This window comes from Mastigoproctus giganteus, chromosome 5 (assembly GCF_048544385.1).
Source record: "Mastigoproctus giganteus isolate SK-2022 chromosome 5, ASM4854438v1, whole genome shotgun sequence".
In the NCBI taxonomy this organism is placed as follows: Eukaryota; Metazoa; Arthropoda; class Arachnida; order Uropygi; family Thelyphonidae; genus Mastigoproctus; species Mastigoproctus giganteus.
Window position 1 is genome coordinate 183982659 of NC_143579.1, and position 21291 is coordinate 184003949.

Below are 21291 nucleotides of genomic sequence, written 5' to 3' on the forward strand. Positions count from 1 at the left end.
CTTAGTGACTAACTTGATATAATCCAAAGATTCCAAACTATTACATTAGGGCACCCAGGAAGTTAATTCATTAACCCATTATGTCTGTAAATTGTGTTCTCCTCGATTTGCCTGTTTTTCTGGATGAAAAACCCCAATTTCTGGGGGGGGGGGGGAAATCCAGATTAATCATGTATCATTCAGATAGTGTCAACCAGGATGAGAGTTTCTGATATTAACCAGAATTAAACGAGTTAATTTTTAAATAATAAAGAGCATTTATTATTTCGAGTTTACCTGATCAAATTCAAGTGTAGGCACTCCCTAACTATTTCTCCATTCTTTTGACACAAAAAATAAATAAAAAATGAACGAAGTGCTATAAATGAGAGATACAAATAATAAAGCATGTATCGGGAATTGAATGATTAAATAACTAGCCACTGAACGTTAAACTGGACTTTATTTTTGACCTTTATAACCAACCGCCACAGATATTTTATTTTTATTAATCTGCTTGAATAAAATTATCATAAATAAAGCAGACTCAGACCTCCATCAAAGGACAGTCCACTCCGAAAATATGAGTATTGCCTTGTCAAGGACTTTTATACGTCAAGTATTCTGTATTTAAGAGATTCTAAAGGCGGTTGAAGTTCATTCGCTAGTTGTTCTCTCTCTCTCTTTCTTTTATTCCTTCTACCTTTCACCCGCAAACAGTCTGTGCCACATTTCGTGGCACTGACTGTTTTCGTAAGCAATGCATTTCTTAGACCAACAGTTTGTTGACGAGGAGGTGAAATGGAATTGTAGAGCGAATAGCTAGTGAAATGACCTTGATCTGCCTGTAACAGTTCTCTTGATTGTATATTAAAAATGTTGCTAATAACCAAAAAATAAATCAGAATTCCAACATTATACATAAACGTATTACTAATACCTATTTTTAAAATAGTAGTAGTAGAGGCATATGATGCAAGAAAGCAAGCTTATGTAGCCATCAGCCAAAAAAAAAAAAAAAAAAAAATTTCACACATCCAATCCCTCTAAAAGTTTGTCCAGTTCCTCCTTGAATTTATTTAAGCTATCAATTTCCACAACGACAGATGAAAGTGTTTTTTTTTTTTTTTTTTTTTTTTTTTCCCAGCAATCAACCACCCGCTGGCTGAAGACAAATTTCCGCACATCTAATCTACAACTGTCTTTCCTCAATTTTAATTTTTGACCCCTCAGGTTCGTAATCTGAGCAAGATGAAGCATCGAGCCTTCTCAAACCATTCAAAGCCTTATACATCTCGATCAGATCACTTCTCAGGCGCCTAGTTTCCAGCTGGTGCGACTTGCAGAACCTAAGCCTTTCTTCTTAAGCGCACCCTTTTGTTCTTCTCACCAACCTTGTTGTCCTTCTCTGTAATTGGTCAAGCAACTCTACATCCGTTCCTAAAATGAGGCCTCCAGACCTGTACGCAGTACTCAAGGCGTGACCTGACCTGACCTGACCATTGCCTTATACAAAGGGATAATTACCTCCTTTTCCCTACTAGAAAAATTCCCGTATATCACTGACAATACCCCATGACCTGCTCTGGCAGCCTCACTGCGCTGCTAAGAAAACTTCATATCTGCCTGCACAATTACCCCCAGGTCTATTTCTTTCTCTACCACTCTAAGTGTAGTGCCACAGAGTTGGTACGTTTCTCTGGTGTGGCTACTAGCCATATACAGTACTTTGCATTTGTCAATGTTAAATTTCAGTTGCTACTTCTTAGCCCATCTGCCCAACTTTTCTAGATCCTGTTGCAGTAGCACACTGTCATTAACAACCCTGCCAACCTTTGTATCATCTGCAAACTTGGACATTAAGCCCGATATACCTTCATCAATATCATTGATAAAGATACAAAACATCACTGGGGCCAACACTGAACCTTGGGGGAAGTTGAACTTCGAGGACAAATGTTATTAGTGGAATCCCTCAGAGTTCGGTGTTGGGCTTAATGATGATACAAAGGTTGGGAGGGTTGTTAATGAAAGTAATGGCAGTGTGCTAAATAAGAAATAGTGAGAATAAGAATTCAATTTTATTAATCGCACATAAAAAAAAAAAAAAAAACACGTTGACGATCCAATGTTATATTCTGCTTACGCCTCGTTCTGCTTACGCCTCGTTCACTTCTGCTTACGCCTCGTTCTATTTTCTCTATTGTATCAAGTTTAATCGGCGCGCCTAGCATAGTGGTATCTTCACCGTCCACCTCACACCTGGTGGAAAAGGCCCGGGTTCCAATCCCGTCGATGAGGCGAGGAACTCTTATGGGCTTTTTTCAATCCACGGCTCAGTTAGTCGGTCTCAAGCGTAGATAGAAATGTTTTTTCTCCACAGAAACTTGGGTTTTTCGTCCAACAGAACAGGCAAATCGAACAGAGAACACGCGTAATTTAGGCGCAATACACGTGGGTATATGAATTAAGTTTAAAGTTAATTCATATTTTACAGTAAAAAAATAGTATTTTGTGTTGTAAGTTTTACTTAAGTGAACTCAAAGCCGTTTCTGAACAACCAACTGCTTTAGCTATCTTTATAAATGAATAGAATAAGACTGTTTTACCTTTCTCATTTTACCAGAACTGAATGCAGGAGTGACGATTGTCCTCACCCTCTTCCAACGTTCGCCATGTAGAGCAGAAAGTATGTTGTCTATTACTGGGTCAACAGATTTGATCACCTGGAAATAAATAATAAAAGATACCATAATAATAAGACTTGTGAAGCGTAGGGTGTTTGGAAAGTCTCTGCCTACCACGGAAAGAATGAGACAATTGTCAAATGATTCGACTTTTCTTCAACATTGTAATCTTTGAAGACTGCATACTTTGATGCAACGTTCCCTTCTTTTGTAGATCCCCTTAGGTTGAATCCTTTGTCTCGGCTCTCTAACAACTCCTAGACGGTATGAACAACATTGCTTTTCCGAAAACTTTACCCTTTCAACTTTTTTTTTGTTTGTTTGTTTCAGTGACCGAAACTGATTAGTAATCAGAAGTAAAGTTGTCCTTACAATCACTGTGAACTGTAACACCCTTGTCTTACGTTATCCTTGGTAGCAAGCAAAGTTGGAAGAACCTGTATCCTCCCCACCTCGGGCATTATAGCCTTAGTCGCTGATGCGCCAATAAAACCTAAAACCCCATACCGGGTGAAAGAGATCAGAGTACGAATTCTGTCAATGTCAATTCTGCCAGAAAACAAAAGCGATCACAGAACACATTAAATTTATAGCCATTATGATCTAATTTTCTGATGCGCCTAAATTCCGACAGTAGCAAACCAACCCTATCTTCCCTAATTAGTACTTTCCCTGAACCCGTAATTCTCTTCCATGATATGGCAAGGACCTTTAAATGGGGTTTGTTCAAAATGTGTTCTCTCTCTCTCTCTCTATAAAACGGATTCCTTCTACGTGCTAGGCAGAACAAGCTTATTAAAAAAAATTATCCTGCAAAAGTTTTCAGAGTTCCTCAAGTCTTTATTTAATCCATGAGGCTTTCAGCAGGACGAGGACACAAATATACTAATAGAAAGATCCTTCGATTGCGACTCCACTTATTATTTTGTCTTTGGATCATTGTATTAAATTGAAGTTTCATACACGGTCACTGATTACTTCATTACTCATGATCAAATTTTGCAAGAATTATCTTTGCACAGTTATCAAGTTTGCATTCAAATCTTTGTCCGTATGATGGACGCGAATAATATTCTAATCCATTACAGCGTTCTTTCAAGGTTAAGTCGTGAACAGCGTCGACCTTTTCTATGGATGAACGGTAACTGATCGTCGAGCAATAAATTCATTTTTAATTACTCGATGACACTTTTGAATCCATTACCCAGTTTGTGATGGTACCATGTTATGGAGAGTCATCGTGTATTGCATTTATTTTTCATTATTCAATTAATTCATTAATTGTGTGTCCAAGGGTTGCGAAGATTACAATTACAATTTTTAGGATGGTATTTGTAGTCTTTGGAAAACACACAAATGGATGCGTGATAAAAACTAAAATTGCGTTGTACGAGGGACGACAGTTCACAGACTGAAAAACAACAATCGTGTTTAAATATTACTACAGGAACAGAATACATGACTGACTTTCTCATGGTGGCAAATACATTCTAAATATGAAACAATACAAAATTACATCTCAAACTTACCCTTCTGCTAGAAAAGGCGTGAAAATCCTTCACTAAGATTCGCCTGAGAAGATCTGGTACGGCAATAAAAATGGTCGGACTGGAACCTTCAAATGCCCTGAAAATACATTGAGAAAAGAAATCAGGGAAAGAAATGTGTGCAACAATCGCGAGTTCTTTCAGTGCTACACTTCTCAGAAGTTTACATATTTAAAACAGTACAAGGAACAGTTAAAATCTCCTAGAATTACATCGTAATTAAATGTTTATATACCTAAAAAAAAAAAAAAAAAAAAAGCAAATGTAACTGAAATGAAGGCTCTTTCACTTATGAAAATGTGTATGAAGGAATATTATGGGTGACGTTTCGAATTCATCTTTGTCATTCTTCATCAGACCAGGATGGAATTCCTCGAAGTTTGAATATTCGAAGTGCATTCTAATGAAATGCTACACTTATGAGTTAAATAAGCTGAACTTATTTATGAAACTCATTTTAACTGTAAGTGTATAAATATATTAATATTAATTTCCCCAAGCGTGCGCTCATAACAGTAAAAGTATCATGTCTGTAGAAATGTGTTCACTGCTCGATTTATATGTTGTGCAGGATGAAAAACTCGGAATAACTCTCGCCGAAAACCATCTGAGATTGGCGACAGCCTCGATTGAAGAAGACGTTAGAAATTCCTCCAGTTGTTGTTTTAACCCACAGACCCAAACTGTCTTAATTTTAGTATTTATTTTTTTATTTTCCTTTGATGCTGGTTAAGGTTGGTAAGATTGGCGCTTGAATTGTAGAATTAAGAATTTATTTTGAAATAACAATTTTGAATTGTAGATTAGGTTCCAGTCTACTTCGTTAACCGCGTAACGGATGATATTGTTTCTAGAAGGACGTGCTGATTCTATTGAGCATTCAAGGTTTAAAGTAATCGCCCTATGGTCGGAAGTTGTCCAAGCCTTACGTACTTGCCAGTCGGAGATCTTATTAGCGATGGATCTTGTGGCTGCTGAGATGTGTATTGTGGACTTCCATAGGTAGTTACTGAAATTGGACAGGTTGTTGGGCATGTTAAGGATTATAAGAGAGGATTTAGCGAGGAAATCCGAGTTGCCAGCCATTGTAGTTGCCCGGGCGGTATTCCGAATTGCTGTGTCACATTACAGAACGACAGTTGACGTCCACATGGAGAACAGTGTGTCCATCTTGGAGGAGGGCTTGGGACTGCTTGTAGATACCTGATGGTAGGGGCTATGTCCTCGCTTGGGAGACAGTACAGTGAGTTGTAGTGGAACGATCCAATTGGCCCTATAAGCTGGGCACACACGTCCCAGGGGGTGCAGAAGGTGTCGATTTTGGTGGCAGTTATGTGCGGGTTCCTAACAAGGATAGCCACCAAGAGGACGGCCTCTTCTGACTGTATAATTTTGTACGTAAGGAGATAGCCCCTGTACAGGACGTCTGTATTGTCTTCGTCATACTTTATTCCTATTTGATCCACGACAGCACGCTCGCTGGGAATTCAGTTGCATAAATTTCATGATTGTACAATTGTATATGTCTTTTGTGGGGCCATAGTCGATTCTTTGTTGTTGTGTGCTTCTTGCTTTCAGATAAGCTAGTTTGCATTTAGTACATACTTCAGCTTTGTTAGGACAGGTGTTAAAGCTTTCGGGGCACAGTACCCTCACGTACCACTGACCTGTGTACATGTGTGTGTAGTATGGCCGAATATGCAACAACGAAGCACTTTGGGACTCATGTGTTCTTTGAACCTCTGGTTGATACACTCAAGGTACACCCTATCCTGCTGCTTAATTACTTGCCAAGCTTCTGCTGAGAGGTGAGTGATCCATTTTGCATTCTGGGAGGATTGTACTCTTGTACCTGGGCCTTTTTCTCATCAGATATTAGGTGGTCTCTGTTGAAAGATAGTATACTACCAGAGCAACTCCCTGTGAAAGCAAAACTTTTACTGCTCTTTTCGACAAGAAACTTAACGTTACACGTTCGCTACTGCTGGAGAGTGTGTAGATAATTCATTAAAATATGTTTCGAGTTGGTAAATTATAATAAATGGCAAGATATACTTGTTACTTTACCATATCATTTAATCTCGATTCCAGATCTGTTTTAGTCACGTACAAATCAGATTATTGACACTACACTTCTTACTGAACGACTTTTTGAAGCTAAAACTCTTTTTGGTTTGGTTTCAAAAAATGACAAACCTATTTTTTGAAAAAGAGGTTTGTATTTTTTATTGTAAGTTTTTTTTAAAGCATATTTTGATCACTACGCAAAAAGCAGAACTTTCTACACACTGAACCCCTTTTCCCAGAGATGTGTTGTCTTTTAGAGTTGAAAAGCGTGTTTTATTTTTTCTTTTCTTTTGATAGTTCTCAAATGAAATTGGTTATAAATACCAGATAGCCCGCCTCAGTGAACGTTTCATATATAAGAAATTTGCCAGTCCTATGAATTAAAGTGTGCGACTATTATCGAATATTTAAAGGAAAGAAAGAAATGGCTTAAACTGAAACCACGTGTTTGTAATCACTTTGTTACTTACCCATATATTCTGCCTAATTGATCGTATAGTACCTTTTGCCTTTCGTGGATTACCTGTAAAAAAAAAATAATAATAAATAAATAAATAAATAATAAACCAAATTACATCTAAAGGTTTAAAGAAATGCCACCAGGAAAGAAAATTTAATAAAAAATAAAAATCGTGAAATATTTCATTAGTTTATTACAATTATCAAATACAACGTTATGTAACGTTCACTCTTAACATTTTAGCTCGGTATTATAAAACAATTATTTCCAACATAGCATTGTGTATTATTTCGCACCAACTATTGATGCTCACCATTTATTATCACCTTTATTTAACGTAAAGAGAAAGATTACCTTTCCGGCCATTTCATATAATGTTCCAACGATTGGGTACGGTTTGATGTAAGGAATATCCCTATCCTTCCAGTAACTGAAGGTTTTAGTGAAGTAACTGTAAAAAAAAATAAATAGAAAAAATATGTATTAAATTATTTATTGAATGTATTACTTATTATTATTGCATATATGATATTAATAATATTATTAATTAATAAAAATATATGAAATATGGCTGAGCACTATTCCTTTGTCAGATGTCATCAGACAAGGAAAAATTCATGTTTTAAGTTTCATTTTGTGATTTAATAAAATCGCAGAACGAAAACAAAATGGTGGTGTCAAAGATTAGCTTTTTTTTTTCCTAAATATATTAATTAATGGTGTTCTGGGCGGGCTTGCTGGGATTTAATTGGGAAATGGTTCTCAAGGATTTGTAGAGAATTGGAGTGTCTGCCGTATGCTACTTTGATACCCGCGTAAAGCATATGAATTTTATATATTGTGTAGGGAACGTTTGATTCAACAGAAGATCTGAAGAAAGTTTGAGGTTGTTGATGTTCTTTTTAGCGAAGTGTAGGTAACCGGATTTGTGGCCAAAGCAATTATTGTGTCTGAAACTGGCTCTCCCAAAGATTTTTAGCATATTGCTTCCTACTGAGACTATTCTATATTCCTTACGGGAATTTTGCCCTTTATTTGGACTTTGCGGTTTACTGATAGAGGTATGGTTGCAAACGCGTGTATTCAGCTGAAGGATCGATTATATTTTTCAGCATGAAAAGCCAGACCGATGGAAGAAAGTGGAGTTTTTATTAGTTAGTGGGGTAAAGACACCAGCACCACAAGAGGGATCGGAAGCCAACCCTAGAAAGGTGCGATCTGCTTAATCAAGGAGTGTATTTCGATCCAGAGAGCAGTTATTACCTGACTTGGGAAAATTTGTTTTTTAGCTATCAAGCCTTCCCATAAGAGTGTGGACGAGCTTGTTTCTTGGTACGCGTGAAGACTGTCCATGCTTATTTTTTTTGTATTTAAAGGTATTCAGGGTTGGTGACCTGTGCAAGGTCCTGAAGGCCTGTTTCGGGTTGGTTGTGGATTCATAAAAACAAGCAATTTCATTCAAAATTCAGAAATATGTTAATTTTAAATAGTATTAGGACACAAATATGAGGAATATAAAACTTTATTAGAAACACGGATCTAAAATCAAATAGATCACGAATAATACGATTTTTTAAACAAACTTTAAAGAATGTGTTAAACGTTAATAACTATAAACTTATTCAAATGTACACGATCCCTCTGGAATCGTGTGTGTATGTGATATATATAGGTATGTTGAGGGTCAGACTGCTCCAGGGATTTCTCCATCTCCGCGTATGTTCTATGTATCAAGTGACAGTACCCTGTCTATGCCAGAGGTTTAATAGTAATGTATGGGTCATGTGGTATTTTTTTTTTCTGTTCTCTGTTCTTTATTAACAAAACAACAAGCGGCCCCAAGCCAGAAACTGGCAAATCCGCTATGTATACACACACACACACACACACACACACACACACACACACACACACACACACACACACACACACACACACACACACACACACACACAATCCTGTTAATTACAATGTTAAAGTGTAATGAACATGTAACATGTTCACAGAGCAAATCACATCACGCAACTAATCAGAAGTATTACTTGTGGCCCAGGAACCACAAGACAGCAGTCTTTTTCTGTTCTAGGAAGAACGAAAACCGTACCCACTGGAGATTGTGCTATACCAATGGGTGTTAGCTAATTCTGTGTCCACAGCTGCCTAAACTGGGGTACCAGCTTAAAAAAAAAAGTAGATGGCAGGCGATATCAGTTTTAAGAAATATCGATAGACATTGCAGGTGTTGGGTTGGTTCTTTGTTGTTGATATGTTGATAAACTTGAGAACGGTTGCTTTCTTTTGGTGAAAACAGCAGAACAAAATGGTAGAGCTGAGAACGATAGAGAATTTTCAGTCAGCGCCACTTCATTTCCTTCAGAGAAGTTGCTGACAGCAGCTTTTAGTGTAGATCTGTCATCGTGGTACAGACTGCAGCGATACAGAATGTGCGTCCAGGTTTCCTCAACACCACACAAGCCAAATTGAAATAGTTTGGAGTTGATGGAGCCGTGCCCAGTAAGTATATACGATGTTGTTAGGCTGGGAGAAAACCATTGGCGGACGTTCTTGTTGAGAGAGAAGGTAACTGTAGGAACAAAAGAGCGAGTGACTTGACCAGTAGTACTGGAATCTCATCGTGATTGCCACACTGATAAGTTCATTCCAGATTCTCCGTTTCTCGTCTTTGATGTTAGCAGTTAGGTTGCATGAGATGCTGAGAATCTCGCCGGGAACTCCGTGCTTTAGACGATAGCATAGTCCTTTGAAGATGAAATGCAGGTCTAGTGGTAAGACTCCAGCAAGGACCAGCAGAGGACACTGTCCTGCAGGCCCGGAGCACGGCAAGCAGCATAATCCGTTGAATGGAGATGAGCTTGGAACGGAGTTTAACATTAACGGCTCTATGAAACCAGACTCCCGAAGCATATGTTATTAGTACGAATACTGCTGTATAATATAGTAAGAGAGTCTTCCTATTTAGTCCCCAGTCCGATTTGGAAATTCGGATAACTGCTGCAGTGAACTTCTTAATCTTCGAGGTGAGGTTTATTAATATGAGAGAAGAAGGTTAACCTGTCATCTAAAATTACGCCAAGATGTTTTAATTCAGGAATAAAAAGGATTTGCTTTCCGTCTATCTTTATATTTGGAGGTCTTCTGTAATCTAACTTGCCCTTACAAACATCAGTTTTGTTTTTGTGGCAGATATTCGCAGTTTATGTATACTTGACCACTTGATTAGCTCAGAAAGAGTTATATTGGCTGATTGTTTTAGTTGAAGACGCGATCGACCTGGAATTAGAAGAACCAAATCATCGGCGTAGGCGAAGGCAGAGATATTATCAGGTTTTTGCGTGAGCCAGCTGTCCAAAACTATGTTCCAGAAGAGGGTTCCCAGTCATATGGTATGTAGTTTATTGTGCTCGATTTATCCGGCCTGTTGGCCGCCGGGCCCCCAGTGGGACCCGGCGTTACCGTACCTAGCAACGGGGACGCCGACCGGGTGTACCAAGAGACTAATTATACTCTGGCCACTTACTTTCCTGGGATTTCGGTGACTAGGATTAAAATAAAAGTTGGCGCGATCGCGGTTCTTTTAAGTAAAATTGCATTTAGAAAGCGCTGCGTGGGGGTTTTACGCTGAAAGAACTATTTCTAGAGCTTAAAAGGTCGGGAAAAATTTGATTTAAATTTGGTCATGTGGGGCAGTCGCTGTACAAGAGAAAGTGTTGGGAGGGGAAGGTGAAGATAGGAGATGAAATAGGAAGAAGAGGTGTCGGATAGGAAGATGACCCCCATTTACAGTGGGGCAGGCGCATGCCCCACCAGAGTGAAAATATAGGGGGAAGAAGAGCGAATATCTTCCTTCCCCCCTCCCAGGGAAATAGGAAAAAAAAAGGTCCAAACAAGGGATTGCGGTTTTGGGTAGGCCATCCAAATCACCCTGAAGTCTTATCTTTCCGTGTTATGGTGAGGTTTTTTTTTTTTTTTACGTCATGGTCATGTACTTGTTTGACCTCCTGCAGTCCATTTAGTCGGGTTGCCTTTGGTGTATTTCTATCATTGTTTTCCTTCTGGGAAAATAGATCCTGGGCATATAGACTGAGTGTCTAACAGTCTGGGTTCTTGGTTGTCTGGTATATATTGAACTGCCGTTATTAGGCGTAGTCGTAGGTCGTCATGCAGATTGCAGTCAAACATTAAATGTCTCCAGGACTCCGGGTTGCCACAGCGTCAGTTCGCGTTATCTATGATGCTAAGTTGGTAAAGCTTAGCTTTACACGGGCAGTGTCCTGTAAGGAGGAAGATGGTATTTCGACCTGCCAACTGGATGCAGGGAATAACTTTGATATCATATATTTGGATCTTAGAAAGGCTTTTGATACTGTTGTACATGGAAGATTGCTGCACAAATTGGAGCAATGTGGCATTGGTGGCAAATTGCTGCTATAGATAAAGGGATGGTTCAGTGGGAGAAGACAGAGCGGTAATCAGTGGACACTGCTAATCATGGACTAATGTTATTAGTGGAGTCCCTCAGGGTTCAGTGTTGTGGTCCATTATTGTTTTCTGTATTTATAAATGATATTGATGATGGTATATCTGGCGTAATGTCCAAGTTTGCAGAAGATAGAAAAGTTGAGCAGATGGGCTGAGAGGTGACAAATGAAGTTTAACATTGACAAATGTAAAGTACCACGTATGCGAAGCAGTAACCCCAAAGTAACGTGTCAACTCTGTGGTACCACACTGACACTGGTAGAGAATGAAAAGGACCTGGGGGTAATTGTGCAGGCAGATATGAAGTTTTCTGAGCAGTGCAGACGGTCTGCAAGAGTTGCTCATGGTGTCTTGTCAATGATATACAGGAATTTTTCTAGCAGGAATAAGGAGGTGATTATCCCCTTGTATAAGATGATGGTCAGGCCACACCTTGAGTACTGTATACAGGTCTGGAGGCCTCATTTTAAGAAGGATGTAAAGCTGTTGGAACGAGTACAGAGAAGGGCAACAAGATTAGTGAATGGAACAAAGGGTTGCTCTTACAAAGAAAAGCTTAAGTTTGGCAAATTACAGTGTTTGGAGACTAGGCACTTGCGAGGTGATCTGATTGATGTGTATAAAGCTTTGAATGGTTTGAGCATGCTCGATGCTGATGGGATTCTTCCTCTTGCTTAGAATAATTACCTGAAAGGGCATAAATTCAAATTGAGGAGAAACAGTTATAGGATAGATGTGCGGAAGTTTGCGTTTAGCCTGTGGGTAGTTGATTGGTGGAACAGACTTCCATCTTTTGTTGTGGAAGTTGATAGCCTAAATAAATTTAAGGCTGAGCTGGACAGGTATTTGGAACGAACGGAGGGGTGAAATCGGAGCGTTGTTTTTTTGTTTTTGGCTAATGCTGCATAAGCTTGCTTTCTTGCATCGTATGCCTCTGCTAATGCTAAAAGGCGCCATAACAAATAAATTCTTACCCGAACTTCGAAGAACCCACCCAGACCCACCACCATTGTTCTCTCCAGATCTTCTGACTGGCCACGGGGCCATTAATGCTAAGCTAATCGCAATGGGATTAACGAAAAAACCCTTCCTGTTCCTGCGGTCTCCCAGAAACATGACAGCATCTGATGTATCATTGCCCCATCTACGAGGACTTAAGGTTCATCCTAATCACAAGAATCCAAATCAACCCCAAACACTAGGAGCATTTTCTCCTCGAATCTAAAGAAACATAACGCTTTCTCTTTTTCCCAGGAGCTTTTTGGAAGAACCCTTCCTTCACCAGAGACTGGAACACCAGTCAAAAGTAACTAGACCTCACCAATTATGGAAACCTCTTAAGATAAACCTACAACAACTACGAAGTTCGGACTCTGGTCCCGTGCCAGTCCTTATCTAGTCCCATCGTGGAACCTGACCAACGGACACCAACGTGAATGGGGCACCAACCCAGTCCCGGACGACTGTCTCAGACACCAGAACAAAGACCGCTCTGAAGACGTTCTTTGTACGTCCTTTCAAGCGACCAGACCTGATCGGCAACCATACTCTGGATTTGTCTCACTAAACGACTTCGGGGTAGCCGTGCACCCCTAGATACATCTGGTAGCTTCGTCGACCTGTAGCAGCTCTGCTGATCGTTTGCCCAGTGGGTGATCTTACTTCCGCACTCCCTTGAGCGGAACTTTTATTTTCCTGGCGGGGAGGGAGAACAGCTTTTCCCATCCCCCTTTTTTGGTGGGGCATGGGCATGCCCCACCAAACCGGGATTATCTTCGCTGTTGACCACCTACTTCCAACCCCCCATCCTTCCACCCCACAGTTTCTTCTTACGCAGCATCCGTCCCATATGTCAAAATTCTAAAAAACATCAAAATTCATGCCCGACCTGTTAGAAAACCTATCTTTCAGCGATTGTCCCCTTATAGCCCTCTAAACAGAGACTAAGTATCCTCACTGACATCTACTCAGTGAGGATACTTAATGATTTTGGAATAACTGAAAGCAAAGTGGAGGAGAAATTGTTGAAGTTAAACATAAGAAAAGCACCTGGGGTGGATGGGATCTATGCAATTATATTAAAGGAGGCGGCAAAGCAACTAAGCAAACCCTTGGCCATAATTATGAGAGCGTCCTTGGACTCAGGGGAGGTTCCCACGGACTGGAGATGTGCAAATGTATCCCCAATTCACAAAGGGGATCGAAGGGTGACAAGTAATTACAGACCAGTTAGTTTAACTTATGTTCCGGTAAAATAATGGAGTCACTGGTTAAAGATGCATTGCAGGATCATCTAGACAAGACTGCAGCAATAATTCAGACACAGCATGGGTTTGTTAAGGGAAAGTCTTGTCTGACAAATTTGATTGGTTATTATGATGTGGTCACAAAGGAACTGGATGCAAAAAATAATTTTGATATCATATATTTGGATTTCAGGAAAGCTTTTGACACTGTTGCGCATGGAAGACTATTGTACAATTGGAGCAGAATGGTATTAAGGGTAAGTTGCTACAATGGATAAAAGGATGGTTAAGTGGGAGAAGACAGAGGGTGGTAATCAATGGGTGTTGCTCTTCTTGGACTAATGTTATTAGTGGAGTCCCACAGGGTTCGGTCCATTGTTGTTTTGTATATTTATCAATGATATTGATGAAGGTACATCAGGCTTAATGTCGAAGTTTGCAGATGATACAAAGGTTGGCAGGGTTAGTAATGGCAGTGTGCTACTGCAACAGGATCTAGATAATTTGGGCAGATGGGCAAAGAAGTGGCAACTGAAGTTTAACCTTGACAGATGCAAAGTACTGCATATGGTTAGAAGTAACCCGAGAGAAACGTACCATCTGTGTACTACACTTAAGGTGGTAGAAAATGAAAAAGACCTGGCAATAATTATGCAGTCAGATATGAAGTTTTCTGAGCAATGCAGGCAGGCTGCCAGGGCAGGTCATGGGGTTTTGTCAATGATATATAGGAATTTTGCTAGCAGGGAAAAGGAGGTGATTATTCCTCTGTATAAGGCAATGGTCAGGCCACGCCTTGAGTACTGCGTACATGTCTGGATTCCTCATTTTAGGAAGGATGTAGATTTACTTGAGCGTGTACAGAGAAGGACAACAAGATTGGTGAGGGAATGAGGGATCCTCTTACCAAGAGAGGATTAAGTTCCGCAAACTGCAGTGGCTGGAGACTAGGCACCTGCGCGGTGATCTGATTGTGGTGTATAAGGCCTTGAATGGGTTTAGCACGCTGAATTCTGATGGAATCCTTCCACTTTTGAGATTGCGGACCTACGGGGGCATAAATTCAAATTAAGAAAGGACAGACGTAGAATAGATGTGCGGAAATTTGTCTTTAGCCAGCGGGTGGTTAATTGCTGATACAAACTTCAATCTATCGTTGTGGAAGTTGATAGGTTGAATAAATTTAAGGAGGAACTGGACAGGCATTTGGAGGGAATGGTGTGTTCTTTTTTTTTTTTTTTTGGCTGATGCTGCATAAGCTCATACACACTTTCTTGCATCACATGCCACTACTACTACTACTCTAATTCATAGTTTTCCTCCCTTTATTTAGGTCCTAGCCACTGAAATCCCAGGAAAGTAGATGCCAGGACCTACTTAAAAACAACGGTACACTTGGTCTGCCTCCCCCAGGCAGGGTGTAGTCACGTTGGGTCCCACGAGGGGCCCGGCGGCTAATTGACCTCATGAACAAAGGGTATAATCCACATACCTCAAATTCTCTGGCCCGGTACAAAGCTCACTCGCGGACATGGGAGAAATCTCAGGAGCCGTTAGACACCAACATACCTTATACACCATAACGCAGCCTGCCTTCTGCCAACAATCGTGTCCGGGTGTCTTTTCTCGGAGGTTATACGCCATCGTCCATCCGCTCGATGGAGCAGAAACCGTGAGTCATCGGAGAAGGCCACTCGTTGCCACTCGGCCAGGGTCCAGTGTTGATATTGCTGTGCAAACTGACGGCGTTGTTTGCGATGAATGGCCGTCAGCATAGGTGCTGTCACCAAGCGTCTGCTTCAGAGCCCAGTGCGCAACAGGGTTCACTGCACTGTCGTGTTGGAGACATTTCTGGTGGCCCCACGGTTCATATGGACGGCCAGTTGAGCAACAGTAGCGCCCGATCGGTCGTAACCAACCATTTTAGCAGAAGTTCACCTCTGGGATCAATGACGCATGGGGCTCCACAATTGGCACGTCGGGTCATCAAAACTGTCCCATTCGTCCAGTCTTGATACACTTTCATCACTGCAACCAGTGAGCATTCCATAAAGTCAGCTGTTTCAGAAATGCTGCCACCCTTGACCCGATAGTCGATGATCATGCCTTTTTCAAGGTCTGATAGGTCATGTGCTTTGCCCATGACAGAGGCTGTTACTGTGTTTACGGATACCGAACATCAAGCCTTATATGCTTGCGGTGTGTGAACTTGAACACCTGTGCTGTATGATTCGCTAGGGTGGTGATATGTCTGCATTGGGGGTGTCATATTGTGACTGGACTCTGTATATATACACTGGTGTTCAAAGAAAGTGCATCATCACTTAAAATAGTATTTGTCGTTCGAATAACGTAAGTATGTGGCAATATGTCTTACAGATTGCATCAGATAAGATTGACACACTTAGGTGATGATGTAATATTGCATCAGCTGTTACTTTCAGCTATATAAGCACGCTCTGCAAGGGTTGCAGTCCATCCTTGCTTGTGTCAGGATGGTGAGTTACGTGCAGTTAGTTACGTGCCTAGGCGATAGATGACTCTCATCAACCGGTGAAATACCACCACTTCGCTTATTGGAGGCTTGAAGTGGTGGAACCCATGTTTAGTCTCTAGAGCTAAGTTCCGGTCAACCCTTCCATATCTCTTCCATCATGCAGTATGATTGACTTTTGAGGTTATGATGAACGTCGTGGCAAGATCCATTATTTCTTACATTTCGAGAGTACAGCTCTAAAACGGTGTTCGCAGGCCGGCCGCTAGTTAGTACACCGGACCGAACCTATTGGTAACTCTCTAGGAGGCTTCCGGATCAGCTAGTGTATAATCTTGCTACCTCTACTCTGTCAGATAGTGACTGGAGGGAGTCCGAGTAGTGTGTATGCAGGGGGGGGGGCATGATCGAGGCCAGGTTATGTCAAGGATTGGGTATATTCTTACCACGTGTACGCCATATCCAAAAATTTCATTACGTCATACAGCATGTTCCACCCACTTTTTCTTATTACTGAATACACCATGAATTGTCAAACTAATAGAGCAAGCTTATCTGCGAAAAGATCTAAACCTCCCAACCACTTCCTAATTCATTTCACAAATATATGTGGTCTCAATTCTAATCTCAACGATGTCCATTTCCACTTGCAGTCTGCCAAACCCCATGTACTTTTTCTGACTGAATCTCAGTTATCGGTTGATTCAACTACTGCTCATCTTAGTTGCCCAAATTATTCGCTGTATGATTCCTTTCGCCTCAAAGGTGGTACTTGTACATATGTCCGTTCTGATATTCCCTGCCAGAGACTTGGCAATTTGGAATCTCCTCTCTTTGATCTTCTCTGGCTTAAAATCTCTCTACCTCATTGTGTCAAATTCATCTTTTGTCTCTACCGTTCTCCCAACTCCACTAATCACTTGGAGCTCTTTGACTTCCTCTCTTTGCAACTTGACTTTCTCCAGTCCAACTTTCCTAACAGTGAGGCAATTTTCCTTGGTGATTTTAATGTGATTTTAAACTCCAGCTGGCTTCCGTTTTCTAGTCACACCGACCCAGCAGGTCGAGATGCTGAGGCTTTTGCAATTAGTAATGACCTTGCACAGATTGTTCATTTACCTACAAGAATACCGGACAATCCTAATAATATAGCCAATACGCTTGATCTTTTTCTCACAAACAACCCTTCTAAGTACACGGTCGAAGTGAGAGGTCCTTTAGGCACTTCAGATCACAACTTGGTGATTGTCTCTTCTCCAATGGAGCCTTTATCTCATGGCTATTCCCAACCTCGTGTTGTTTGGCATTACAAGAATGGAAAATGGGATGACCTGCGAGACTTATTTTCTTCTTTTCCTTGGTCGGATTACTGTTTCAAACTTCTGATGTCAACGTTTGCTCAGATCGTGTCAGTGAAATTATTCTTGCAGGAATGGAATCCTTTATCCCACACTCCACTTTAAAATCTCGTCCTTTATCTAAACCCTGGTTTTCCAATATATGTGCTAAGGCTGTTCAAGAGAAGAATGTTGCATATCGTAATTGGCTTGTTTCTAATTCTTCGGTGCATTTTCTGCCTATACCAAAGCTCGCAACAATTGTAAAGCAGTTATTAATCAGTCCAAACTAGAGTTTGAACAGGCTAAGAGTCGAAAACCTAATGGTAGCCGAGCATTCTTGTCTCTTGCCAAAGCTATTGGCCGCAACTTTTGCCCATCTCTGCTCCCACCTCTGTCCAAACCAGATGGTTCTATCGTCACTTTAGCCAAGGATGCTGACCTGCTAGCATCCCATTTTTCTTCCAGCTCATGTATTGATGATCTTGGTAAAACACCTCTCACCATTCCCAACACGCTCCATTCAATGCCTGCTGTGGTCTTCCGTCAAAAGGATATCAGAAGGATTTTGATGAATCTTGATGCTAAGAAAGCTCCAGGTCCTGATGGTATTTCTCCACTTGTTCTCAAAACCTGTGTTCCTGAACTTACTCCTATTCTTTGCCGCCTTTTTTCACTCTCTTATTCCAAAGGTGGTTTTCCTTCTGCTTGGAAATTTGCTCATATCCAGCCAGTCCCTAAAATGGGTGACAAATCCCTCCCGTCCAATTATCGTCCCATTGCAATTACTTCTACTCTTTCTAAAGTAATGGAGAAATCAATTAACCGCCAACTCTTAAACTAACTAGAAACCTTCCGTCTGATCAACGATCGCCAGTATGGATTCCGTCAGTGTCGATCCACTGGTGATATTCTGGCTTATGTCACCCATTTATGGACTAATTTAATGGAAAGGTTCAGTGAAACACAAGTAGTTGCTCTTGACTTCTCAAAGGCTTTTGATCGTGTTTGGCATAAAGGTCTTCTAAACAAGTTTCCATCTTATGGTTTGCCAACTGTTTTTAGTAATTGGTTATCCAGTTTTCTCTCTTATCGTTCGCTGAGGGTGATGGTAGATGGTTCTCTGTCTTCTAACTTCTCCACTAATGCCTATGTCCGCCAAGGTTCAGTTCTTTCCCCCACTGTTTTCCTCTTGTATATTAATGACATTCTTCCCTTGACTGGAAATCCTATCCATAGGTTTGCTGATGATAGCACATTGCAATCCACCTTCCATTTTGAGAAACCTTGTCCTGCTCAATCAACTTCAACTTCTTGAAAATCTGCTACCAATTCCTTAAATGCCGATCTTCAGGTAATTCTCCAGTGGGGCAATGACAACTTAGTTGATTTGATTCCTTCTAAAACTCAGTCTTGTCTTATATCTCGCAAAAAGGATTCTTCTGCTCCTATGCTTACCTTTAGTGACACTACGATTTCTAGGCAAAATGATATATCTCTTTTGGGGATTACCCTGACTTCTAATCTCTCTTGGCACAAGCACATTACAAATATTGCTTCCTCTGCATCTAAAAAACTTGGTTTTCTCTTTCACTCTCGGCGTTACTTTTCTTCCAAACAGCTGCTCACTCTGTATAAATCGCAAATCCGCCCTGTCATGGAATATTGTTCCCACATCTGGGGTGGTGCCCCCAAAACCTCTCTCAGGCTTCTCGATTCCATTCAGAAGAGGGCAGTTAGGTTAATTATGATTCATCTCTAACAGAGTCTCTCCACTCGCTCTCTCCTAGTTTCTGTTTCTGCTGCATGCCTCTTCTACAGATACTTCCATGGGCACTGTTCTTCTGAATTGGCTTCTATAATTCCCACTCTCTCTTTCAAAACAGTCCGAACACGTGCCGCTACTAGCCAACATCCATTTACTGTCCACCTTCAAACCCACAGAACCAACTTTTCATCTTCCTCATTTATTCATTCAACTGCCGTTTTCTGGAACAACCTTCCTTCATACGTATTTCCTGAATATTACAATCTACAGAAGTTCAAGTCCAATGTCAACAAATATCTTCTTTCGTCTTCCCATCCTCCAACCCAAGCACGGTACTAAGTACTAGAGGTTCTAATACCTCTCGTGTTTGGGGTTCACATAAAAAAAAAAAAAAAAAAAAAAAAAGGGTGACGCCAAGAAGAGAGTGCTATTGTTGCTTTATGTGAGGAAGGATGTTCTTGCTGTCATATTGCTTATCTGTAAGAGTGTCTTGTAATCAGCCGACGGTGAATAGATTTCTTTCCAAACTCAAGAATACTGGTTCTGCTGATAGGAAAAAAGGAACCAGACACAAATAAGTCTGTACGTGGTGTGTTGCTGTCATCAGGGCCAGAGGCAGTCCAACTAAATATTAGCGCTTATGCCTTAAAAACCGTAAAGCTTCTTCGTCTGAGATGAAAAAAAGAATGGGAAGAACATACAACAGTGGTAGCAAGTGCATAACAGTCAGAAGACGCCTCTTCAAAATGGACTTTTAGCCAGTCGTCCTAAGAAGAACCCCTCCTCACAAAAAATGAAAAAGGCCAGATTAATTTAGTGTAAGGAACATGTCAAATGGACCCCGGAGCAGCGGAAGTCAGTTATTTTCTCGGATGAGAAGAAATTCAACCTGCATGTCTCTGATGGGAGACAAACGATTCGCCGTAGATGTGGTGAAGAATACCATCCAGACTTTATAGTGTCTACAGTGAAATTCCCTACCAGACAAATTATATGGGGGTGCATTTCGTATCACTGAATAGGTCACCTACAGTTTATAAAAGGTTCAATAAATGCCAGTGGATACTCTGGCTATATTGGAAGGCAAATTGCTGTCAACCGTTAGATAATTTCAACCTGCCAAGTAACTGCATCTTTCAGGACAACCCTGCTCCTTGTCATCGGACGAAAAGTTTAAATAGGCACTTCTGTAGTTACTTTAGTTTCATTTCTGCATTAGAGATTCGACAGTAATTTGTTTACATTTGTTACAGGTGAAAAGTTGGTTGGAAGAACGGTCCATTGTAACTGTTAGCTAGCCAGGAAACAGCTCGGATCTGATTCCTGTAAAGGACTGTTGGCATTGTGTGGAATCTGAAGTTGCCAGAAAGAAATCAAAGACCCTTCGTGAACCTCAGGAAGCCATAATTCGTGTTTGGAACCACGAACTATCAGTTGAAAGAGGGTTAGAAATGTGAAATTCCTAAGTGATGCACTTTCTTTGAACGTCAATGTGTATGTCTATATATATATATATATATATATTTTTTTTTTTTTTTTTTTTTTTTTTTTTTTGAATGATTAGCGCAACAGACTAGTACAACTACAGCTGTTAACTAAATACACACAGAATATTGATACGCGAAATCTAATTGAACCAATTTTCATCTAGTATCGATACAAAGCTACTTTGTGTCCCTGCACAATCGAATGGAGTAACGACTCGATTGTGCGCCTTCAGACAGCTCTGTTTAAAACCTACAATATTTTTAGAATAATGTGCGCATGCGCTATTTGTATCAATTACTTCGTGTAAGCGCGTTTCAGTTTGATTTACAACGGGAAAGACTATAAATTCAACTGTACCTTAACTTTTTGTCCACAAGTGTATATACGACGTGTGTCATATGAGTAATTCAGTAAAGCTTCTTGTTGTGAACAAAACTTAGATTTATTTCTTTTTGCAGTGAAAAACGATAATAAACAGCGAAGAAAAAATAAGCACGAATTCGTACCAACATTAGGATATTTAATCTGGTTTGTATGCTTGTTCTTTTAACTGTGCTATAATAGGCACTAAAGGTTGCAGTAAGACTCTTTTTTAATACTAGTATTAAAAAAAGTGCTGCCATTGAAATACGTACCTCGAACCCAAGGATTATCATTTATTATCTTACCTACTTATGTTATCTAGTTTTACACAATTCTTTTAAAGATTATGGTAGTG

At 40.4% G+C, this 21291-nt stretch overlaps 1 protein-coding gene across 1 annotated transcript in view; it reads right to left on the reverse strand.

Moving 5' to 3' along the window:
- The window catches only part of LOC150085910 (uncharacterized), a 97114-nt gene that overhangs the window by 18162 nt on the left and 57661 nt on the right, over positions 1 to 21291 (reverse strand). Inside the window, exons 17-20 of the mRNA XM_090374737.1 lie at positions 7095 to 7191; positions 6751 to 6803; positions 4196 to 4292; positions 2589 to 2705 (exon numbers count right to left, since the gene is read on the reverse strand). Of these exons, the coding sequence (XP_090230863.1) occupies positions 2589 to 2705; positions 4196 to 4292; positions 6751 to 6803; positions 7095 to 7191 (364 nt within the window). The remainder of the gene's footprint in view (positions 1 to 2588; positions 2706 to 4195; positions 4293 to 6750; positions 6804 to 7094; positions 7192 to 21291) is intronic.